Source organism: Bos taurus, chromosome 2 (assembly GCF_002263795.3).
Source record: "Bos taurus isolate L1 Dominette 01449 registration number 42190680 breed Hereford chromosome 2, ARS-UCD2.0, whole genome shotgun sequence".
Classification (NCBI taxonomy): Eukaryota; Metazoa; Chordata; class Mammalia; order Artiodactyla; family Bovidae; genus Bos; species Bos taurus.
Genome location: NC_037329.1, coordinates 5,857,407 through 5,883,256, shown reverse-complemented (window position 1 = coordinate 5,883,256; position 25,850 = coordinate 5,857,407). Strand labels below are relative to the sequence as shown.

The 25,850-nt window shown below is 42.9% G+C and overlaps 1 protein-coding gene across 7 annotated transcripts in view; it reads left to right on the top strand.

Moving 5' to 3' along the window:
- MFSD6 (major facilitator superfamily domain containing 6) overlaps positions 1-25,850 on the top strand; it is an 89,151-nt gene that overhangs the window by 24,536 nt on the left and 38,765 nt on the right. For 6 of the 7 annotated variants that reach the window (XM_005202246.5, XM_024979649.2, XM_059877719.1 and 3 more), the window contains one exon: positions 1,403-3,011. In XM_005202246.5, the coding sequence (XP_005202303.2) occupies positions 1,456-3,011 (1,556 nt within the window). In that variant the 5' untranslated portion in view covers positions 1,403-1,455. Of the gene's footprint in view, positions 1-1,402; positions 3,012-4,813; positions 6,325-25,850 lie in introns of those variants that run through there. The other variant, XM_059877726.1, reaches the window with a different exon arrangement.

The window sequence follows — 25,850 nt, the reverse complement described above, 5'->3', positions numbered from 1 at the left end:
GTGGAGTTATTTCTCTCTAGTGAAGAAGATGAAAGGAATTAATAGATATTTAATATGTACACCTCCTACATACAAATATACTCATTGCACCTTGACAAATCTTGATGTAAGCAAGACCTTTTGACTCTTTAATCATTTGTATAGTAGAAGAAAAGGACATTCCGGGGAATGTGGCATTGTTCCGATAAGTTTATCCCTTTGTTATATTGCTTATCTTTCATATGAAACACCCTGTCTCATAAAAAGATTTAATAGCACTTTATTATCCAAAATGTGATATTTGGCAGTTTAGTGTGCTATACTAGAGTATATGTCCTAAAGCCATAATGCCGTTGTTTTAGTTGCTAAGTCATGTCTGACTCTTTCGCGACCCCATGGACTGTAGCTTCCCAAGCTCCTCTGTCCACGGGATTTCCCAGGCAAGAATACTGAAGTGGATTGCCATTTCCTTCTCCAGGGCATCTTCCTGATCCAGGGATTGAACCTGCATCTCCTGCATTGGCAGGTGGATTCTTTATCACTGAGCCATATGGGAAGCCTAAAATCATAATATTGGAGTTCAAATCCTTGTTGTGCACATGTGAGTTATTTAAACTCACTACGCCTCATTTTTTCTCATCTGTAAAATGGAGAAGACAGTAGAGATATTGTGATGAATGTGAATTAACACATTTAAAGGCCTTTCAGTGTTGTCTGGTGCAGAGTACGTGCTCAGGAAATGCTATCTGCTGTTTTTCTGACATTTTCTTAAACTACAGTCTATAAAAGCACATCTGGAAAATGTATGTAAAAAAAAAAGAGAGAAAAAAAAAAGAAAATGTATGTGATATAAGCAACGTAAGGACTACTTCCTTATCAGGATATCGTTGTTATGGCTGTAGTGACCAACTGCAGATGCAAATGTGCGATTGGGTCCCTTTTTCTCATCACATTTGTAGTCATGGTTAAGGGCTTATTTCTGTTTTTTTCCCCTAGAAACTGAAATGGTTTTAGCTGCCTTTATTTTCTAAGCATTCTAGACTTCATAGTGCAATGGGTTTGTTTGAAAAGTAAACTCGAGAAACTGTAAATACTGTTTACCCACTCTTTGGTTTAGACGTAATCCCTATTATTTGTACATTTTCCCTAGGAATCAGTGAAAAGATTGAGAATGAACCTGAAGAATGAACCATTAGAAGATGTACTTATAGCCAGTCAGTGGCCACAGAGAGAGCACTTAATTTTTGTAAAGTTATTTTTCCTTATCATTATTGTATGGCTGCAAGTGAATGGTGATAGTTCTCTCTCACAATTATTATTTTTAGCTGTAGTTTGAAACTCCTCTATTTCCTACAAGGTGAAACTCTTATGTTTAAATGTTATCATTTTCATACTAAGCCTTCTTTTAAATTTTACTTTACAGATCAACAGCCAAAATTTTGAAGGTCGTCAACTTTCTAATGGTGGTGATAAGCCATGGCGACAGATGATAAAGTTGCCATCTTAACCGATGATGAAGAGGAACAGAAGAGGAAATACGTGCTTGCTGATCCTTTTAATGGTATTTCCAGGGAACCAGAACCACCTTCAAATGAAACGCCGTCCCCCTCTGAAACAGCTGCTATTCCCGAGGAGGAAATAGACTGGATAGAGAAACACTGCGTTAAGATAAACAATGATCTTCTCATTTCCAAGGTCTTTTATTTTTTCTTTTACTCTGCATATGGCTCTCTCTACCCCCTTTTGCCTGTGTATTACAAGCAGCTGGGAATGTCACCCAGCCAGAGTGGACTGCTGGTAGGTATTCGATACTTCATTGAATTCTGCAGTGCCCCCTTTTGGGGTGTAGTTGCAGATCGCTTTAAAAAAGGCAAAATCGTCCTCCTCTTTTCTCTTTTGTGTTGGGTTTTATTCAACCTGGGCATTGGATTTGTCAAACCCGCTACCTTGCGATGTGTACCAAAGATCCCCCCGACAGTTCATCCCACCAATTCAAGTCACCCATTCACTATCCTGCCGACGAATTCCTCCATTGTCTCTTTCATCACCACCTCCCCAAGAATTCGTGACAAAAGGCAACTGCTTCCTTATGGTGGGCCAGTGATGTCAGAAGTGGGGCCCAACGTCACAGAAACTGTCATCTTCTCGACAGCTCCAAACAAGACCAGTGCACCCACTCTGCAGACTCAGACTGATGAAATTATTGACCATATTGTGACCTTGAACTCAAGCACTGCAACCTCCTCTACCCCGCCAGGAAATTCAGCCAGGGAGACAACCACTTCTATGGTCACGACCACCAAGTCTGTACCTTCTGACCGAGTCACTCTTGTTTATGATCAACAAGAAGTGGAGGCCATCTTCTTGGTGGTCTTGGTAGTTGTTGTCATAGGAGAGTTTTTCAGTGCCTCCTCCGTCACAATCGTGGACACAGTAACACTCCAGTACCTGGGGAAGCACAGAGACCGCTACGGCCTGCAGCGCATGTGGGGGTCCCTGGGCTGGGGCCTGGCCATGCTGTCTGTGGGCATCGGCATCGACTACACCCACGTAGACGTGCTCATCGAAGGGAAGGGCTGTAAGCCGCCCGAGTACCGGAACTACCAGATCGTCTTCTTCGTCTTTGGGGTTCTCATGACCATGGCCTTGATTGTTGCTACTCAGTTCCGGTTCCGCTACAGCCACTTCAAAAACAGTGAAAGTAAAGGGAAAGAGGTAGAGATCCCTCAGGTGGAGCGGAACAACTCCACGGAGTCCTCTGAGGAGACACCGACCGCCACCAGCCACTCGCAGGCCTTCAGCTTCTGGGACTTGATCAGGCTGCTTTGCAGTGTGCAGTACGGCTCCGTGTTGTTCGTGGCTTGGTTTATGGGTTTCGGATATGGCTTCGTGTTCACCTTTCTCTACTGGCATTTGGAGGACCTGAATGGAACAACAACTCTCTTTGGGGTCTGTTCAGTCCTGAGCCACGTGTCTGAGCTGACAGCTTATTTTTTTAGTCACAAGCTTATTGAACTGATTGGCCACATCAGGTAAGAGCATGCCTACTGTTGCTGCCCCTCGCAGTTGAACTCTATCTTTTCATAGTTTATAAGATCCTTTGAGCACATTTATAATTTGTGTTGGGGGTAAGGTTTAGGTGGGAGTGGCAATTTCGGTTGCTCTTTCTCTTTAAAATAGAATCAAAAGGAAGGAAATGATGAACCTAGTTGAATTATCTCAATATATGATGTTTCCCCTCTGTATGCTAAGGGACTCTTACATTAAACGTTTTCAAGTATATAAGCACCAATTTAGTCGACTCTGTTACTCTATGGACCTTGAAGGGTCCAGCTGTCTAAGACATTTATGAAGAAGGGTTTAAGTAGATAAAGAGGATTATGTTTTTTCAGCCTTCAGTTATTCTCAGCTACTTGCTGATGCAGAAACACCTTGAACATTTGGTGTATTGAAGATGTCCATTATATTTAATAAGGCTGTGATGTGACCCACCAAAATCATTAATCCATGATATTACATGGAAGAGCATCTTATATAATTTTTTCTGATTATTACATGGGTCTCTGCATTTTTATCTGCCATGAAAGCATGGGATACTTAAAAATCTTTCTTCTACCTAAAATTTCCCATGTAATCCTTTTAAGCAGAAAAATCTATAAATACCTAGTATTTTTTATGTAAAGTTTCTTACCACTAATGTTTGTCTGAAGTTGTGTGAATAGTACCTTGCTCTTTATGTCTTTCTGCTTTGCTCTTGGCTCTAAAGTGTGGAGCCAGATACACTTAAACCTCACAGAAAGGCATGGCATGTCTGTCCCTAAAATTTGAAGTTGCTGTAATTAAAAGCAACCATGTGTGTTTGTGTGTATGTGGTAATCTTTAAATCTACTGTTTCTATGAGAAATTATGAAGGAGAAATAGATGCTGGCAAGATCTGAGAAACATTGATCTTTTTTCCTTTAATATTCCTTTGACTAACTGAAGAAAATATTTTCTATTGTCAGGTTTCAACCTAGAATCTTTCTTTTCCCAATGCAATTGTGGCTATTTTTCCTTGTTTGATTTTGCTTTGGGAGGCTGTGTCCCGTTCCTTCTCCGTCTCAAATCTTTGACCCCTTTGTTGTCACAAACAAAGTCAGGCACTGTATGGACAGCCACCAGAGACACAGGGTCCCTGAGGCACACTCAGTGGGGCCAGTCGGCAAAGAGCCTTCTGATATTATGGTCTGGGGTTGTCCTTTAACCTTGTCCAGGTCATGTTTATGTTGTCTGCGCTGTAATGAATTAGACTCACGGTGATGAATTTCTTCAGCTTGGTTGGGTTGTATGAGCAGGATCTCCTCTCACCTAATAGTGTGTTTAAAACCCACAGCCATTTATTCCCAGAAAGGTACTTTGTTAGGTCTTACTCATGAGTGGCTTTTCTAGACATCATGATTTAATCACTCAGTAATGTTAATTGAATGTCGACCCAGTACAGAGTGTGCATGTAGGTTTTATTTTCACAGAAATTGTTAAGGTCTTCATATGCTACGAAAAGTAATGTCTCTTTTACCTTTGGCTTTTGTCTAAAGTATATAGCTTTTTTTTTTTTAGTGTACAGCTTTATGATAGAATCCTAGCGGGTTTACTATTAGGTTTGGTAATTACATAAACTTCACACTTGTGTTTTCTTTTTATAAAAGAGAACTCATTACATAAAAACTCATTACATGAATGCTAATATCTCATTATATAAAAATTAATGACTCACTTAACCTTAATTTTCTAGTTTTACATACAAAAGCATCTTTTTTTCCTTAAATGATGTAATGGAAGAAGAAAGCTGTTGTGGTCACATTGTTGTTCCCAGAAGCCTACTGGGATTCCATCAGTTTGTGGTCATTTACTGCTTTTGGATTTTTATCCTGTTGATTCTGATAGCTGTGGTGAGATTATGCCCATGTGTTTAGGTAGAATGGATATGTTTCTTTTGGTGAGAATTTTTGGAGCCCGGTTAGTGGTGGTTGAGATTTGAGGGCTTAAAAATGTAGTGATGACAGTTTCACTTTTTAATTGGAAGAATATCATGTATTCGCTGATAAACAGAAATCTCTTTCTGTGAATAGCCTTTATGTTTTCCTTGTAGGATCATAAGGAGAGATCTGTCTGGCCCACATATATGCACTCATGTTTTCCAGTGTTCTGTGACCATCTTATGGGGGTTTGTTTATAGGAGGCAGCATAACCACAAAAATTGTAACTATCCTAATGTAGTCAAAAGTTGATGTATGGCAGAAACCAATACAGTATTGTAATTTTTCTTCAATTAAAAATAAATTAAGAAAACAGCAACAAAAAGAATTTTTAAAAAGTAGATTTTGTAAGTTTATATAGGTTCGTAGTAAAGAAACCATCATACCAGAAAACAATGTTTAAAACAGCATGTCCAATTTTGAACCACTTACTATTGTAACAGTTCTGCAGTTTGGGCCCCATTTTTCATTGACTAACGTATCTATCAGTCTAAACACACACAGAGTAAATGATTTCTGATTTCAATCTTGGATTTTTTCCCCACTGGAAAGTGGCTATCTCAGGTAAATAGGATAATGCTTCCTATTTCCACTAAAAAAGTAAATTTCTTTTGATTCAAACCCACAAAACTTGGGTATTTACAGCAAGTACGTTTCTAGGCTAATTTATGTAATGACAATGACTAGATTTCTTTATCTAGAAATATAAATATATTTTAAGGCTATATTCACGTTGTTGAATGTTTCAGCAACCATCAGTAGAGTTGTGATCAAAATACATTTTAATTAATCATTTGTTTGAGCAAACCCCAGGAGATAGTGAAGGACAGGAAAGCCTGGCATGCTGAAGTCCATAGGGTCACAAAAAGTCACACATGACTGAGTGACTAAGAAGAACAACAAAAATCATTACCATTTAATATTAGGCCATCACCTATGTTATGCAATTCAAATTGACTTACATTTTAAGGGACACACAAAAATCTACTCAAGCAATTCTGACTTTGACCTGAAATTCTTGTACTCAGTCAGTTTTGTCATGCAAATACTGTCTGGAAGCGATAATATATTAACCATCATTAGCCATTAATTACTACTAAATAGTTGCCAAGTATCCAAATGAGTTGGCTGGTCATTTAGGGAGGAGAGAGGGAAATACATGATGCTACTAGCAAGAGAAGGAACACAGACATTCCTGGTGGGTGCTGCAGAGAGAGCCAGAGCAGAGAGCGGGACGCCGGCCCACAGCTGAGGACGCGTGCGGCAGTGTTAGCAGCCTGTCACTGGAGGGATAGCCGGCAGCATCAGAAGAGGGCGGAAACCGCAGCTGGTGAGGTCGGGGGAGCTGACCTAGAGCTGGAGATTTAGGGCTGTGTTTATGACTTTCTTGCTTCGTATCCTCTCCCTTGCTTCTACCTGCCTCTTCGGCCTCATTGTTGATCCTGGCCCCCTTGGCTCGTGGGGCCTCTCCGCACCTCGCGGGGCACGGTGCAGGCTTCCACAAGCTGCTTCTCCCAGCCCCTGGTCTTCTGGGTCCACTGCTGCAGTGGTGCTCAGATGGTAGACTCACACTGGGAGAGCTTTTAAAACTCCTAATGCTCCAGCTACATGTAGACCAATTGCCTTAAGCTGTCTGGGGGTGTGTACCTAGGTATTCCAGCCAGGGTGGTAACTGCCAGGCTGGTGAGAGGCCCAGGTGGAGAATGAGAGGGTGTGAAGAAAGGGAAAAACCTTCCCTCTTTCATCTTGGGTGAACTTTGGAGATTGTTCCCTGTAATCCTTTCACGTGGTTCTTGCCCCGGCTTCGGTGATTTGCTCAGATGCAGGTGTTGACCAGTACTCAGCTGGAGACTGAGGGCCGCCCTCTGCAGGCCTCACTCGATGTGCTCAGTTCCCCGCTTTGCGGTGCTCAGCCCTGCTCCCAGACTCAGCCCTGCCTCCTGTCAACCCGAGTCCTCCATGCCCTGTCAAGTCACCGCTAACCTGTGGCTCTGTGCGCTGTGACCTTAAGCTCTGGTAATGCGGCTCTCACCCCCATCCTTCAGACCTAGGCCTTGCGGAGGCTGTCTGCAGCTTTCTCCAGGTTCTCTGGCTTCTCAGCTCTTCCGGCGTCTGTCTAACCACCCTGAATTAAGGTTGGTGCCTGTTTCCCTCATCATATCCTGACATCCACAGTCCTTAACTGCTTCGAACTTATACTGGCAATCGCCACAATGAAGGGAAACAATGGAAATAGAATAATTCAATTCTTGATTTAAAAAATAAAACAACAACAGAGGATGGACCTGAACATTTTTTCCTTCTCTTTTCTTAGTGGAATGTTATTTTTTATTTACAAAGTGACTTTACCACAATAGAAAAAAGATGATAAGGCTTATTTCTCATGTTGTCATTGTTATTCAGTCACTGAGTCGTATCCGACTCTTTGCCACCCCATGGACTGCAGCACTCCAGGCCTCCCTGTCCTTCACCATCTTCTGGAGCTAGCTCAAAGTCATGTCCATTGAGTTGGTAATGCCATTCAACCATCTCGTTTGAAATTAAACATGATCTAAAGGAGTAACTATTACTCTATCATTTAAAAATCAAAACTCTGCATACTTGTTTAGTTTAATTGAAGAGTTTATTTAGGCCTGGACAACCTAGATTAATAGGATGCAAGGATGAACACTAAAAGGAAGGGGGTTGGAAAAGATGGGGGGAGAGAAGGCCAGATGGGAGCTGGGATTAGGAAAGGAGCTTTATCCTGGGTGCAGTAGGGCAGTGTGGCAAGGTTCAGAGCCAAGGAGAGCCACCGGTGTTGATTTATTTGCAGCGCAGTGGGGAACTTGGAAGCAGAAGCCCACTGAGAAGTTTCTTAAAACAGTCCAAGTGAGAGATGATTAGGCCTGGAATATAGCAGTAGCAGCAGAGGTTCAGAGACGGAGTGTGGTGGGAGGTAGAATCAGTGGAACGGCTTGATGTGAGAAGTGATGGAGAGACCTTCGGGTTTCAGTTTGGGTGCAGTGGTTCTGCCAGACCCAGGAGGAAATCTGAGAAGATACAGAACAGAGGAGAGGGTAGAAGTTCGTCAGAATCCAGTCATGGGTTTGTTTACCTTAAAATTGAAACATCTCTGTGGGAGTGTCTAACAGACAGTTGACTGTTATAAAAGCCCAAAAAGAGGTTAGGGTTGGGAATACAGATTTGGGATAGTTAAAACCAGAAACATGAGCAAAGTGAGCAAGGAAGCCTTGTTGAAGAAGAGAAATGGGCTGAGGAAAATCAGTTATGCTTGTCTCCAAGATTCTGTTCTGAGTTTCTGATCTTACTGAAATGTTGGTCTCTTTTATGGTTTAAAGTAGGTATCCTTGTATCCTCATGTTTATGGGGAACTATATGATACTGTAACCTGTTTCCACATCTTGCTTCAGGAGCAAGTGCCTTTCTGAGCACCCCTCCAATGCCATCACCTGAGCCATGGTCTTCTAGACATGTTTACAAGTGGACCAAGGGAGACGTGAGTAAGGGAGAGGGAAAAATAAAGGGACAAGGAATGAAAGGAACAGGGATCAAGAGTAAGAAAATGGAGAAAGGAAATAGCTGCAGTCTCCAGGGAAAGGTCTCTTCCCGTCCTTATTCGTGAAAGGCAGTGTCCACAGTGTTTACAAGCATGGACTGGGGGCGTGTTGCTGGTGTAGAACTTGACTGTGCCTCTTGGAACCATGTGGCCTTGGAGAAGTTATATAACTTTTTGTATGTCTGTTTTGTCATCTGTAAGTAGGAATATCATTAGTATTAACCTCTTTTTCATGAAAATTAAATGAGATAAAGCACATTAATTGCTTAGAACAGTGACTTGCATATATTAATTCTCTTGATTTTTTTTATTATTATTTAGCCAATCTTCTGGTAGATTATGTTGCTTGATAACCACTGTGGAGACCAATTCAGCAGTCCATGGTAATGTACAAGTTGGACATTTCCTATGGCTTGATAATTGCATTTTAAGATACTTACCTGCCTAGAGAAACTTTTGCTGTGTGCGGTGCTTATTTGCTCAGTCGTATCCGACTCTGTGACCCCATGGACTATAGTCTGCCAGGCTCCTCTGTCCATGGGAATTCTCCAAGCAAGAATAATGGAGTGGGTTGCCATGCCCTCCTCCAGGGGATCTTCCCAACCTAGGAATCAAACCCAGGTCTCCCATGTTGCAGGCAGATTCTTTACCGTATGAGCCATCAAAGAAACTTTTACACACATGCAGAGAGACATGTACAAAGATGCTGCTTGCTTACTGCAGCTTTCTAACAGTGAGAAAGAGAACTGGTCTAAATATTCATCAGTTGGGGAATAGGTGCATTCAGAGTAGGATAGTCGTAAGACGGAATAGTATGCAGGAAAGGAATGTACTATATCAGTATGTCAACATAGAAAGCTCTCCAACCATGATGTTGAATGGGGGAGAAAGCAAAATAATACACAGTTTGGTGCACTTATGCAAATTTTAGCAATACGTTTCAAAAGTTATACATACTTTTATGGATATGCCTAATTGTATAGAAAAAAAAACACTTAAATTTATGGAGGGAAAATGCATCCTGAGTTCATATAGCCCTAGCTTTCTAGACAGGACATAAAAAGAAGGGGACTGGTTGGGGAAGAAAGAGGGCAGGGGAAGCCCTCCGTTTATCTGTAACATTTTGTTTCTTTAAGGAAGGACAGCAAAATATTCAAAGTTTCCATTCTTGGTGCTAGATATATGTATTCTCTCCCTTTTTTGGTATTTTCGATTGGAAAAGAGCTTGAAGCTTAGGTCTGTTTATAGTGAATCAATATAATTATCTTCCCATAAAGGAACCAGATATGTGTGTGAGAGAGAGTGAGAGAGAGCTTATGTTTGTTTAAAGCTGTATATGTTCTAAGGAGACATATTGTATCTTTATATATCAGGTAAAATAAACACTGAGATTTTGTGCCGCTACCCCACTCCAGTACTCTTGCCTGAAAAACCCCATGGATGGAGGAGCCTGGTGGGCTGCAGTCCATGGGGTCCCTAGGAGTTGGACACGACTGAGCGACTTCACTTTCCCTTTTCACTTTCATGCATTGGAGAAGGAAATGGCAACCCACTCCAGTGTTCTTGCCTGGAGAATCCCAGGGACGGGGGAGCCTGGTGGGCTGCCATCTATGGGGTTGCACAGAGTCTGACACGACTGAAGTGACTTAGCAGAGCAGCAGCAGCAGTTGGGTCCAACGCTTTCTGACCCCATGGACTGTAGCCCACCAGGCTCCTCTGTCCATGGAATTTTCCAGTCAAGAGTACTGAAGTGGGTTGCCATTTCCTACTCCAGGGGATCTTCCTGACCCAGGGATTGCATCCTCATCTCCTGCATCGGCAGGACTCTTTACCATTGAGCACCTGGCTCTCCCGTATAGCTTTCCCTAAGTAGCACACATTTAATGATTAGAAGTCTACTTTTACATAGTTATCATGGCTTCAGGTCTTAGTTCTTTTTCTTTAAAATGAAATCAGGTGGAAATTTATAGTACCTCATTAAGAATTAATATCAAAATGTATCAAATAACCCTGACTTGGGCAGTAATTATAATATTTCTTTATATATTAAGAGATCAAGGTACTAAAAAGTCAAGTGATATCCCAGAGATCATGCATTTTATTGCTGACGTGAGTCCAAGTATGAGTGTTTGCACCAGCTGTTTAATTATCTTGAGTCATACAGTGTCAATTACTGCCTTTTTTGTGCAAGTCAAAAGCCTAAGCAGTGTGGCTAACTTATTTCTACTTATTCTTGTGATGCTTGGTAGATTTTAATTATATAATTTCAATAGGATACTTTGAATAGTAGATAAGAATTTTTCTTCAAGCTTCCTTCATAGCATATCCCTCCAAAACCTTTCCAACTGGAAGAATCGCACCCCATTCTTATTTCTCAAGTATTAATCATCTCTTCTTCACCTTTGGTCTGCTGTCACCAACATCTTCGAATAGTAGTCTGGAGGCTGACAAACAGTAGCTTGTTAACTTTTTCTTTCCTTTAAAAAGATAACACATGGAAGGAAGCTCAGACATTTTCAGAAAGAATCAGTGTTGAGTTACATTCGTCTGGGGACCGTAGTTTTGGACTGTGAGGCTGTGTGGTGTGGTTGACTGCTGAGTGCAGCGAGGTCACCTCAGCAATGGAGGATTGGCATGGTCCTTGGTAATAACTGTGGATGTTGGCCAGGCTTTCACTCCACTTAGGAGAATGAACAGGAGCAGAAAGTAAATTGGCCCAGGGTTGACCCTAGTCATCTTCCCAAACCCTGGTAGGAGTGTTGGGTCGTCTAGTAGTTCTCCTGTCTCCTTGTGTTCTTCTTTTTGCTGGTTCACCTGTAAAAAGTACACATGTGTGCGTGTGTGCGTTTGACCTGGGTTCAAATCCCACACTTACTATAGTATCTAACTTCATACCATTGTTAAGATTAATAAGGTAATGCATAGCAATATAATAAGTGCTCAACTGTATCTGACCTTGGATAAGCCAGCAATTTAGCTTTGTTAAGCCTCAGGTTCCTCATTTGTGACATGGTGGTAATAATTGTATCTGACTTGATACCATTGTTAAGATTAATAAGATAATGCATAGCATATAGTAAGTGCTCAGCTGTAAACAACAGGTGGTGTTATTCCTGTTGTTATTAATTCACTCCTTCAACACGTGTTTCTTAAACATGCCCTATGTGACAGGCACTTTTGTAGGTCTTGGGGATATTTGGAATGTGTGATGAGATAGACAAAGGCCAGTCCTCATAGGACGAGCCTCTATTGGGGTAGACAGTGAACAGTACACAGATTATCTCATTTCTGATCATGATGAATGACGACGTGGCAAAATTCACGCAGGACTCAGGTTCCCAGAGCGACTGAGAAGAGGCGACTTTTCCGCTTGAGCTTACAGAGAGGCTTTCTCTAAGGAAGGGACATCTGAGCAGAGTGGTGTTTGCACAGAAGCCGCCCAGGGAAGATGAGGGAACCAACCACAAGTGTGCATGTCGCCTGAACGAGGAATGAGGAGTGATAAAGTCAGCAAGGTGGGCAGGGCTCGTGCAAGGGCTCCGGGTCCCACTGAGAGAGAGTGTGTTTCCCTGAGAGAAATGGGAAGTCATTGGTGAGTCTGAGCAAGAGGTGACATGAACAGATGTCTGCCTTGATGTTTCTTTAAAACACTTCTATTGCAGGAAGGGGGACCCCTTCCAGGGCCCCAGAGGGGATCTAACACTTGGAAGTGAATTATCCAGGGAGACACGGCTGACAGAGCGTGAGACTTTACTGGGAAGGGCGGACAGCAACAGGCTAAAGGAAGCCAGGAGGACTCTGCTGCATGGCTCGCTGTCTCGGGTTTTATGGTTTGTCAACTGTGTCTCCTTGGACCATTCATTTCCGGACAATTCCTTTCTGAATGTTAGACAAGAGCCCGCTCTCAGGTCCTGGAAGGGGTTCCCTTTCTGCAACACTTCTCTGGGTGGAGCATTTATTATTGTTTATTCTGCCCTACTTTAGAGAAGTCCCATTTTACTTTGTTCTCTGAGTTTCAGATAAATAATGAGTTGTCCTTTCTTGCTTGAGTCACAAGCTGGTGACTCATGCATGACCTTTGTTGATGTGCCTTCCACCAGTCCCAGATAAAAATTTTTTTTTTTTTTAGCAACTTCAAAATTGCAGAATAGCAAATTTTTTAAATTAAAAAATTTAAATTTTATTAAAAAATAAAAATTTTAAATTAAGAAATCTCCAAACTTAACAAACATTATAATTATAGTATAATATTGAGAAAATAATAATAGTTGTTAACACTGTCATTTCAGCATTTACTACATCCAAGTGCCCTCCAAGGCACTGTGTGAAATGTTTTGTCTTCAAGCCCCCGTTTATCCTTGTGAGTTAGGCACTGCTATGTCCATCATAGAGTGGGGAACTTCAAGGTGCAAAGGTAAGTTGCCCACAGTCATACAGCTAGTAACTAGCAGAGGTAGAATTCAAACCAACCACACAGACTCCAAAGCCTGTGTTCTCAGCTGCCTTGTAGGTTCGTAGGCACCGTCTTAGACTGGAGAGTATTTTGCCCCTTTATGCAGCCGAGCCTCACATCTCAGACTGCTCTCAGTGAGCAGTGTCCGATACAACTTTTTCACCTGTTCCAACCACCCTCTTTTGTCTTCCTGGTAAGCTCTCCATTCCTCTAAAATACCCCATTCTCTCAAATTATTTTTTTTTACCCCCAGTGAAATTGTCATTCCTCCAGATTAACTACCCTCAAGAAGTGTTAGGAAGAGAGTAATGTGATTAAACCAATTCACACTGAATATAAGTGGCAAAACTGTTTTTAATGATGACTAGGTATCATACAGAAATGTATGTACGATGACCAGCCATCAGACATGACTAGGTATCATACGTCATTAACAGAGCTAATTCACAGTTAAATATTACGTTCTCTCAGTATTTCTTTAAAGAAGTCTTTATTAAGTGACCAGGTTCTATTCTATGAATGCAGTGCTGAACAAGACAGATAAGGTTCCTCTCTCAAGGAGTTCACTGTCTGGTAGGGGGTGGAGGACCATAACATAAAAGGAAAATACTAGGTGTCACAGAAGTGTTAACTTAGGTACCTGAGACACTGGGAGTTGGAAAAGAGTAAAGCAAGTAAAATCAAGAGTTTTGGGGGGGCAGGCCTACTGTAGGTGGAGTGAGAAGAGTCATCTTGTGAATTGGATACCAAATGGCTGGTGGTGCCACTCACCAAGCAAGGAAACCCAGGGAAGGGGTATCAGTTCTGAAGAATGGGACTTGTGGAGGTCCTATTAGATGAGAAAGATGCCTAATGGGGAGTTGTGTTTATGAGTCTAGATCTCGGGAGAGAGAATGAAGCTAGAGATGTTTGTGGGAAACCTTGGCACAACAGCTAACTTCAGCCCGGGATTTCTGTGACCATCCTCCTCCTCCGCTCTCCTGCCTTCCCTTCAGCTAGTAAAGCTATTGGGGGCAATCACCTACCTCAAACAAGACACATGACGCTATCAGCGTTACTTCTGGAAGCTGTACCATGGAGCAGGACTTTCGGGAAGAGACAAGTTCAGTGCTTGTAAGGGGAAGAAAATTATATTCTAAAGTCAGGACATGAAGTTGTGGCTGTATCTTTAATGCTCTTTTGGTGTTATTAACTCATAACTCAAGGACTTCATTCCAGAGTGGATTTCTGCCTGGAGAAACGCAATGCCAGAGGGAATATGATGCCCCAAATGGCCTAATGGCTTAAGGGTTATCTTCTGTGGCTACTGTTTATCTGTTGAAAGTGAAAGTGAAGTCGATCAGTCGTGTCGGACTCTTTGTGACACCATGGACTGTAGACTACCAGGCCCCTCCCTCCATGGGATTCTCCAGGCAAGAGTACTGGAGTGGGTTGCCATTTCCTTCCCCAGGGGATCTTCTGACCCAGGGATCGAACCTGGGTCTCCTGAATTCTAGGCAGACGCTTTAACCTCTGAGCCACCAGGGAAGCCCCAGTGTTTATCTGTTAGGTGCAATTAAACTGGGAAAGAAAACAAACCAAGACTAGACCAGCAAACACATCAATTATTATTATTATTATTTAACACAAATGCCCGAGTGTAGGATTGATTTTTATTACCCTACCTCAGGAATGCTACTAATAGCTGTAATATACTTTATTCCACAAAGAAGATTCTTGTAGTTTTTATAGGGGAACAGTTTTATGCTCAGTTTCCTAATTAGGCTAAATCAGAAAATCATTGTTTCCATTTCCAATTTCTAGATCACTAATAGAAATGAATCTATGATATTTTTGTAGGCATTACAATTTGAATGTGTGTGCACGCTTAGCGGCTCAGTTGTGTGTGGCTCTGTGACCCCATGGGCCATAGCCCACCAGGCTCCTCTGTCCTTGGGGTTCTCCAGGCAAGAACACGGGCATGGCTTGCCATTTCTTCCTCCAGGGGATCTGCCCAACCCAGGGATGGAACCTGGGTCCCCCGCGTTGCAGGTGGATTCTTTCCTGCTGAGCCGCCAGGCAATCCCTTCTGCTCCTTACCCAACCCAAACCATGCAGTCAACTTCTGATTATTTGACTTAGAAGTCTGCTTGCTGGAGGCAGCCCTTTTCCAGCCCGTGGGTGGAGGCAGAAATGCTGGTTCACCCTGTGTCCTACCACAGCACTGGTACTTGAGGTCTCTGGTTCTGCATCAGTAGAAAGGGTCTTTTGAGCCATTCCATCTAGCATCCCAAAATTTTGTTTCTGGGTGAATGTTTCTTTTGTGATCCAGGATATTGGGCAGCTGTTGAGTGGCCTTTGTTTTTCTACTTTCCTCTTCCCTCATTCCTACTGACTCATCAAAGTTTAAAATCTTCAGTCAGTCCAGTTCAGTCACTCAGTCTCTTTGCAACCCCATGAATCTCAGCACGCCAGGCCTCCCCGTCCATCACCAACTCCTGGAGTTCACTCAAACTCATGTCCATCGAGTCAGTGATGCCATCCAGCCAACCATCTTCTAAAGTCAACCTAAACATATACCCAACTTCCTGAATCCAATTCAGAGATGTTTCTTCAAGCCTGTGTGTAGGTTTGACTTTACGCAGGGGCCTTGCAGTAGGAGCAGAGCACTTTGTTACCGGCCTAAGAGCCACAGAGCAGAGGGCCCTTGGCCTTCCACTGGCCTACTAATTGTGGCCCTCTCCTGCCTCTCTGGACCTGCATTTTCTTGTCTCTGTGAAACAAGGGGGTTGGATTTGATGTTGTGTCTTTGTTGATGCTAATGATCTAATTTTTTTACTTTGCTTGGTTTCTCTATGTGAAAAACCACACGTCAGATCTCACTCCTCCCTGGCCACCCCACCAGGGACTTAGGTGTTCGTGGCTTTTGCTGATAAGTCAGAAATGTACACAGAGCCATTCATGCCAACTCATCCAGGCCATGCCGTGACACCAGACCGTGATAGGGGAGGTGATTGATGACAGCAGCCACTGGGATCTGTATGGAGAATGTTCTTTCTCCAGCACCCGCTGACTTCAGTGGATGTTAGCATCCTAAACCTTAAACATTTCTCCATGTGCTGGCTCAGATGGAATTTGTAAAAGACTTGGCTGCTCTTGCTGAGATATGTGCATTGTACCTAATGGGAGTTTACACATTTGCGCACTGTTTTGTGTTTTTCTTAACATGCTTATTTGATCTTTTCAAAATGCCTGTAGTATGACCCAGAACCACTCCTGAGAAAAGTCCCCTTCCTGTTGTGTGTGCCCTGGATGCCACCGCTTCAGCCCGGGTGCAGCAGGCGCCCTGTCGCACTGCCCCTTGTGAAAATGTGTAAATTAGCACTGTTTGTCAAAGCCTTTCATTTTACATCAGCTCTGGAAGAGTAAACAGCAATGCCCTAGATAACATAAATGAGTAAATACAGTAGATTGGGTTGTACAAAATGCTAACACTCCTCCTCTAAGGGTGCGGACTCGCTTTGACTTCAGAGGCCCAGGGAAGCTGCCTCTGCTTGCCCAGGCTCTGTCTCTGGTCCACGGAGCAGATGGCTTCTTCTTACAGTCACACTTGCCAAGTGTGTGTATTTTTTCTGTTTAGCTGCGCTGGGTCTTTGTTGTTACGTGCAGGCTTCTCGAGTTGCAGGGTGCGGGGGCTGCTCTCCAGTTGCCACGTGTGGGCTCCTCCCTGCGCTGACTTCTCACTGTGGAGCACAGGCTCTGGGGTCCTCGGGCTTTGGTAGTTATGGTGCGTGGGCTTAGTTGCCCCAGGACATGTGGGCTCTTCTGGAGCAGGGATCAAGCCCGGGTCCCCTGCACTGGCAGGCAGATTCTTAACCACTGTACCACAGGGGAGGCCTAGATGGCTTTTGAGCAAAACAAATTAGGACTTTTTACTCAACTTTCTTTCATGTTGGAGTTGTAAGTAGGCTTAGAGGTCATTTTTGTGAGCTGAATTGTGGCCCTTGAAATTCACCTGTTAAAGTCCTAATCCCCAGTACTCCAGAATGTGACTGCATTAGGAAATGTGGTCCTTAGAGAGGTAAATTAAAGTGAGGCTATTAGGAAAAGACTAGAGATCTCTTCAAGAAAATGAGAGATACCAAGGGAACATTTCATGCAAAGATGGGCTCAATAAAGGACAGAAATGGTATGGACCTAACAGAAGCAGAAGATATTAAGAAGAGGTGGCAAGAATACACAGAAGAACTGTACAAAAAAGATCTTCATGACCCAGATAATCACAATGGTGTGATCACTCACTTAGAGACAGACATCCTGGAATGGGAAGTCAAGTGGGCCTTAGGAAGCATCACTACGAACAAAGCTAGTGGAGGTGATGGAATTCCAGTTGAGCTATTTCAAATCCTAAAAGATGATGCTGTGAAAGTGCTGCACTCAATATGTCAGCAAATTTGGAAAACTCAGCAGTGGCCACAGGACTGGACAAGGTCAGTTTTCATTCCAATCCCAAAGAAAGGCAATGCCAAAGAATGCTCAAACTACTGCACAATTGCACTCATCTCACACTCTAGTAAAGTAATGCTCAAAATTCTCCAAGCCAGGCTTCAGCAATACGTGAACCATGAATTTCCAGATGTTCAAGCTGGTTTTAGAAAAGGCAGAGGAACCAGAGATCAAATTGCCAACATCTGCTGGATCATCGAAAAAGCAAGAGAATTCTAGAAAAATATCTATTTCTGCTTTATTGACTATGCCAAAGCCTTTGACTATGTGGATCACAACAAAATGTGGAAGATTCTGAAAGAGATGGAAATACCAGACCACCTGACCTGCCTCTTGAGAAACCTGTATGCAGGTCAGGAAGCAACAGTTGGAACTGGACATGGAACAACAGACTGGTTCCAAATAGGAAAAGGAGTATGTCAAGGCTGTATATTGTCACCCTGCTTATTTAACTTTTGTGCAGAGTACATCATGAGAAATGCGGGGCTGGAAGAAGCACAAGCTGGAATCAAGATTGCCGGGAGAAATATCAATAACCTCAGATATGCAGATGATGCCACCCTTACAGCAGAAAGTGAAAAACTAAAGAGTCTCTTGATGAAAGTGGAAGAGGAGAGTGAAAAAGTTGGCTTAAATCTCAACATTCAGAAAACGAAGATCATGGCATCCAGTCCCATCACTTCATGGAAGATAGATGGGGGAAAAAATGGAAACAGTATCAGACTTTATTTTTCTGGGCTCCAAAATCACTCCAGATGGTGATTGGAGCCATGAAATTAAAAGACGCTTACTCCTTGGAAGGAAAGTTATGACCAACCTAGATAGCATATTCAAAAGCAGAGACATTACTTTGCCAACAAAGGTCCGTCTAGTCAAGGCTATGGTTTTTCCAGTGGTCATGTATGGATGTGAAAGTTGGACTGTGAAGAAAGCTGAGTGCTGAAGAATTGATGCTTTTGACCTGTGGTGTTGGAGAAGACTCTTGAGAGTCCCTTGGATTGCAAGGAGATCCAACCAGTCCATTCTAAAGGAACATCAGTCTTGGGTGTTCATTGGATGGACTGATGCTGAAGCTGAAACTCCAGTACCTTGGCCACTTCATGAGAAGAGTTGACTCATTGGAAAAGACTCTGATGCTGGGAGGGATTGTGGGCAGGAGGAAAAGGGGACGACAGAGGATGAGATGGCTTGATGGCATCACTGACTCGATGGACAGGGAGGCCTCACGTGCTGCGATTCATAGGGTCGCAAAGAGTCAGACGCGACTGAGTGACTGAACTGACTGATTAGGGTGGCCCCTAATCGAATGTGACTGGAGAAGGAAATGGCACCCCACTCCAGTACTCTTGCCTGGAAAATCCCATGGATGCAGGAGCCTGGTAGGCTGCAGTCCATGGGGTCTCGAAGAGTTGGACACAACTGAGCGGCTTCACTTTCACTTTTCACTTTCATGCACTGGAGAAGAAAATGGCAACCCACTCCAGTATTCTTGCCTGGAGAATCCCAGGGATGGGGGAGCCTGGTGGGCTGCCGTCTCTGGGGTCACACAGAGTCGGACACGACTGAAGTGACTTAGCAGCAGCAGCAGCAATCGAATGTGACTGCTGTCTTTTGAGAAGAGGAGATTGGGGCACAGACACATGCAGAGGGGACCACGTGAGGACACAGGCAAAGGGTAGTCATCTACACGCCAAAGAGAGAGGCCTCAGAAGACCCGAATCCTGCCGACACCGTGGTCGTAGACCTAGAGCCTCCAGAATGAGGAGAGAATAAATTTAAGCTGCCCAGTCTGTGGTATTTGTTATGGTGCCCTTTGCTTAGTCCCTGTGTTGTGTCTGACTCTTCATGACCCCATGGACTGTAGCCCACCAGGCTCCTCTGTCCTTGGGATTTTCCAGGCAAGAATACTGGAATGGGTTGCCATTTCCTCCTCCAGAGGATATTCCTGAGCCAAGGATCAAACCCACATCCCCTTCATCTCCCACACTGGCAGGTGAATTCTTTAGCACTGTACCACCTGGGAAGCCCATTTGTTGTGGTAGCCCCAGTAAAATAACAGGGGCCTAAGTTCAGCCCAGTTGGCTTCTCTCCCCCTAATCCTTGGTAGATGGTTACTTAGCCTTTGTTTGGACCCTTCTAATCATGTGGAACTTGCTACCTCACAAGGCAGCTAAGATCTTGGGTCACTTAGGACTCTTTGACTTGAGGTGGCAGAAAACCTTACCCAGGGTATTTAAACAAAACAAGGAGGGTATTGTCTAACTGAACAGTCCAGCAGATGGCCTTAGGTGTGGCTGTAACTGGGTCTCAAAAGGTGTGACCAGAGCTTGCTGTCTCCTATTGGGTATATTCCAGGCTTTCACCGGAGGTCCCAGGCAGGTCCACATCTTTCCAGGATCAAATGCAGCTGAAAGGACAAAGTGCTGCATTCCCTTTGTTTCTGCTTAGCAGCTGAAACAACATGCCTGTTTGGCTGACTGCTCACAGGTATGACTCTGGGCCCACACAGCCCACTCCCTGTTCAGCAGAAAAGCCCCTCACATATCTGAATGTGCCTCCTACAGCTTTGCTTCTCCAGTTCCCTCAGGGATTTTCCACAGAACATCTTATCCTAGACTCTCCTCTTTTTATCTTCCCCCTCATTCAGACTCCTTTTTTTTCTTTTTTTTTTGGTCAGTGATCTCCTGATTGTAACCACTTCCTGCTATGGTCTGGCCAAAGTCAAGAACAGTAGGATTATTATGTCCTTTTGGTTTGGTCATGATATTCCTTCAGCCTGAATTTTGATGGACTTGTTTACAGCATAGGGTCAACTAAAACTCCTGAGGCCTTTTTCAAATTAATTGCTATGACGGATGTCAGTGGTTCCTGTCTGGAAATTACAGAGTTTGTATTTTATGTGTACTTCAGGCCATCTTACGGAAAGTTTTTAAACAAAATCGTGGTGTGTGGGGATGTATATGTATGTGTATGTATATGTACGTGTATTTGGTCATGTGATTTTTGCCCAGATGGAAAGTAGAACAACAAAACAGCATATTGTATCTTTCAGCTGGTTGGGCTCCATTAATCAGGGGTATATTTTGTTTTTGTTTTTTTCTATTTTATTTTAAACGTCCTTATTTTTCTACCTAGAGATATACACAAGCTGAGAAAAAGCAGATTGATAAAAACTAAAAGAGCAATGGAGAAATGTACAAATGGCCAGGAACCAGCACCTTGACCTGGCTGATGGTTACCACTGTCATTCTCTTAGCTTAGCTTGTTGGTCATTTGGAGAAGAAAGATTTGAAGGCAGCAAATAAAGAATGACTTAAGACCAGCAGAGACTAAGACTTCACTTTTACCTTTTCTTTTTCTAGCAGAAAAAATAGAAGGAAATATTAGTAGCTGTAGAAAACATACACAGCTAAATGGATATTCTTCCCCCCTCCCCAATTTACTCTTCTGACATATGGTATGAGTCTTATGCTGTGTTCTACAAAGATGGGCTAGTGGCCAGCTGTATTTGGCGATAGAAGCTTGATGTCTTCCAGAGTCCCTGTTGGTGATCCCTTTGGCTGTGCTGTGGTTGGCATGGCAGCACCACTGACTGACTCTTTGAGCTTTGTGGCTTATATGCTAATTCTCACCCTGGTGAGATAGGCCTGTGGGTACCCAAGAGCCTTGTTATCTGCTTGTGCACATGTGCTGGGGATCCATTGAATAGTACTTCAGGATGCCCCCCCAAAATACAAACTGCAGTCAACTATTCATTGAACTATTGTTTGTTCATAAATGACTGGATATTTATCTTCAAGCGTAGCCTGTTAACATTAATCAAGAATACTGCCAAATGTGGACATCCACTGTTTTAATCAGCCTAGTTGTAGGCCTCTTTTATAAGACAGTTTATTCTTTCACGTGAAAAGAAAAAGAAAGACCTTCAGCCTTTGACTAAGTACACATATTTTCAGTCATTCAATCATGTCTGAGTCTTTGCGACCCCATAGACTGTAGCCCACCAGGCTCCTCTGCCCATGGGATTTTGCAGGCAAGAATACTGGAGTAGGTTGCCTTCCTTTTCCAGGAGATCTTCCAGACCCAGGGATAGAACCCATGTCTCTTGGATCTCCTGAATTGGTAGGCAGATTCTCTACCACTGGCACCACTTGGAAAACCCACATACCCATCACTTATTCCTATACCATGATCAAGTATCTTATTATAATATACATATGTATATAATTACAAGTATGCATGTATAATTACCAATATAATGGGTGCCTGTGTGTTGCAAAAGAGTCAGACATACTCTTTTGCAGCCCTAAAGACTGTGGCCTGCCAGGCTCCTCTGTCCTTGGAATTCTACAGACAAGAATACTGGAGTGGATAGCCATTCCCTTCTGCAGGGTATCTTCCCAAACCAGGGATCGAACCCAGGTCTCCTGCATTGCAGGTGGATTCTTTACCAGCTGAGCCCAGCAGAGAAGCCCAGCAGGTGCCTACATATACATACAATTAGAAGGATAGTTTGTGCAGAGTTTACATTTATACCTTGTTCACTGCCCTACACCTGGCACTTAGCACAGATTATGTTCAATAAATATTTGTTGTGTAATGTTCTATTTAAAGTATTGATATTTTCCCACTAGTCCATGAGTATTTGTTGAGTGTGTACTATGTGTCAAGCAGAGTGGATAAATCTACATCAACATAATATTAAATAGACATCACCCTGCATGGAGCATACAGTCAAGTTGTCAGTGTACAGTTACAACTCAGAAAAGGGTTATGAGGAGAAGCACATGATACTGTGATCACATGTAAGGAGCTGAGTGAGCTCTGGAGGAGGAGTGGGACATCAGGGCACAGGTAGGAATGGGTGGGGACAGTGGCCCAGTGGGTCCCTTGGGAATTCATGCGGCTAGAGGACAGAGAGCTAGGCAGAGCACTGTGTCATAAAGGCTACTGAAAAAAGAAGCTTTATAATAGAAACTTTTTCGTTAGCAGTTTTGATTCCGAGTTCCCTATTGTATTACATATAATACTTTCAGATGATCCAGGTGGCTCTTGAGGCAAATGAATACTTTCTTAAGTTTATCTCTACAGAATACCAATTTTCTTTGTCCAGAAGGAACCAATCATGGCAATACTGAGTATTTCATGTGCCTTTCTTAACTATTTGTATGACTATTTGACTTAATTAATTAAGTTAGGAGGTTGTATTGTTTTTTCATTTAAGCGTTTGATTTTCTGTTGAAGTACAGCCGATTAACAATCTTATGATGGTATCAGGTGAACAGTGAAGGCACTCAGCTGTACATACACATGGATCCATTCTTCCAGGACGTTGTATTGTTTTTAAACCAAAATAGGAATCTAGATAATTATTCCTTCTGGTAGGAGAGCCCTGGGTCAGACATCATACATCACTTACTGTGTCTGCTTACAGCTACATGAAACATAATTGATCCCTATTCTTTGAGAAAGTAGATATACACAAGGCGTTTCCCAGGTGGTGCTAGTGGTGAAGAATCTGCCTGCCAGTGCAGGAGACACAGAGATGCAGGTTTGATCCCTGGGTCAGGAAGATCCCCTGGGGAAGGAAATAGCAACCCACTCCAGTATTCTTGCTTGGAAAATCCCATGGACAGAGAAGCCTGGTGGGCCACAGTCCATGCAATTGCAAAGAGTCAGACTTGATTGAATGACTGAGCACACACATACACGAGAGCACTGAAAGATAACCAGTAAAGTCTGTCTCTCCCACCCTTGGGACAGCCCCTCAGCCCCCCTACCCTGTCCCCCGGAGCCCCTTAGTGACATGAGGGCTAGCATCTTCTTCCAGAGATATTCTCTTCATGTGTAAGTGCACACATGTGTATGTAACTCTCTTCCTCTGACGTGAGGATTAGAATGCTGTATTTGCTATTCAGCAGTTCCAAAGAATAGCAAGGAGAGATAAGAAAGCCTTCCTCAGTGATCAATGCAAAGAAATAAGGAAAACAATAGATAATGAGTGATGTTGAGCATCTTTTCATGTGTTTGTTAGCCATCTGTATGTCTTCTTTGGAGAAATGTCTATTTAGTTCTTTGGCCCATTTTTTGATTGGGTCGTTTATTTTTCTGGAGTTGAGCTGTAGGAGTTGCTTGTATATTTTTGAGATTAATTGTTTGTCGGTTGCTTCATTTGCTATTATTTTCTCCCATTCTGAAGGCTGTCTTTTCACCTTGCTAATAGTTTCCTTTGATGTGCAGAAGCTTTTAAGGTTAATTAGGTCAATTTGTTTATTTTTGCTTTTATTTCCAATATTCTGGAGGTGGGTCATAGAGCATCCTGCTGTGATGTATGTCAGAGAGTGTTTTGCCTATGTTCTCCTCTAGGAGTTTTATAGTTTCTGGTCTTATGTTTAGATCTTTAATCCATTTTGAGTTTATTTTTGTGTATGGTGTTAGAATATGAAATACAAATCAAAACCACTATGAGGTACCATTTCACACCAGTCAGAATGGCTGCGATCCAAAAGTCTACAAATAATAAATGCTGGAGAGGGTGTGGAGAAAAGGGAACCCTCTTACACTGTTGGTGGGAATGCAAACTAGTACAGCCACTATGGAGAACAGTGTGGAGATTCCTTAAAAAACTGGAAATAGAACTGCCTTATGATCCAGCAATCCCACTGCTGGGCATACACACTGAGGAAACCAGAAGGGAAAGAGACACGTGTACCCCAATGTTCATCGCAGCACTGTTTATAATAGCCAGGACATGGAAGCAACCTAGTTGTCCATCAGCAGATGAATGGATAAGAAAGCTGTGGTACATATACACAATGGAGTATTACTCAGCCATTAAAAAGAATACATGTGAATCAGTTCTAATGAGGTGGATGAAACTGGAGCCTATTATACATTCTCCAAGCCAGGCTTCAACAGTACCTGAACCATGAACTTCTGGATGTTTAAGCTGGATTTAGAAAAGGCAAAGGAACCAGAGACCAAAGTAATGCTCAAAATTCTCCAAGCCAGGCTTCAACAGTACATGAACCATGAACTTCTGGATGTTTAAGCTGGATTTAGAAAAGGCAAAGGAACCAGAGACCAAAGTAATGCTCAAAATTCTCCAAGCCAGGCTTCAACAGTATATGAACCATGAACTTCTGGATGTTTAAGCTGGATTTAGAAAAGGCAGAGGAACCAGAGATCAAATTCAATGATCCACTGGATCATTGAAAAAGCAAGAGAGTTCCATAAAAACATCTACTTCTGCTTTATTGACTATGCCAAAGCCTTAGACTGTGTGGATCACAACAAACTGTGGAAAATTCTTAAATTGGTGGTGGGAATACCAGACCACCTGACCTGCTCTTCAGAAATTTGTATGCAGGTCAGGAAGCAACAGTTAGAACTGGACATGAAACAACAGACTGGTTCCAAATCGGGAAAGGAGTATGTCAAGGCTGTATATTGTCACCCTGCTTATTTTAGTTCTGTGCAGAGTACATCATGAGAAATGCTGGGCTGGATGAAGCACAAGCTGGAATCAAGATTGCCGGGAGAAATATCAATAACCTCAGATATGCAGATGACTGTTATGGCAGAAAGTGAAGAAGAACTAAAGAGCCTCTTGATGAAAGTGAAAGAGGAGAGTGAAAAAGTTGGCTTAAAGCTCAACTCAATTCAGAAAACTAAGATCATGGCATCCAGTCCCATCACTTCATGGCAAATAGAAGGGTAAACAATGGAAACAGTGGCTGGCTTCATTTTTTTTTTTTGGCTCCAAAATCACTTCAGATGGTGATTGCAGCCATGAAATTAAAAGATGCTGCTCCTTGGAAGAAAAGTAATGACCAACCTAGACAGCATATTAAAAAGCAGAGACATTACTTGGCCAACACAGATCCATCTAGTCAAAGCTATGGTTTTTCCAGTGGTCATGTATGGATGTGAGAGGTGGACTGTGAAGAGAGCTGAGTGCTGAAGAATTGATGCTTTTGAACTGTGGTGTTGGGGAACTCTTGAGAGTCCCTTGGACAGCAAGGAGATCCAACCAGTCCATCCTAAAGGAAATAAGCCCTGAATATTCATTGGAAGGACTGATGCTGAAGCTGAAACTCCAATACTTTGGCCACTTGATGTGAAGAACTGACTCATTTGAAAAGACCTTGATGCTGGGAAAGATTGAAGGTGGGAGTAGAAGGGGACGCCAGAGGATGAGATGGTTGGATGGCATCACCGACTCAATGGACATGAGTCTGAGTAAACTCCAGGAGTTGGTGATGGACAGGGAGGCCTGGCGTGCTGTGGTCCATGGGGTCACAGAGAGTTGGACATGACTGAGCGACTGAACTGAGTGACTTTTAGCTTGCTTTAGGTG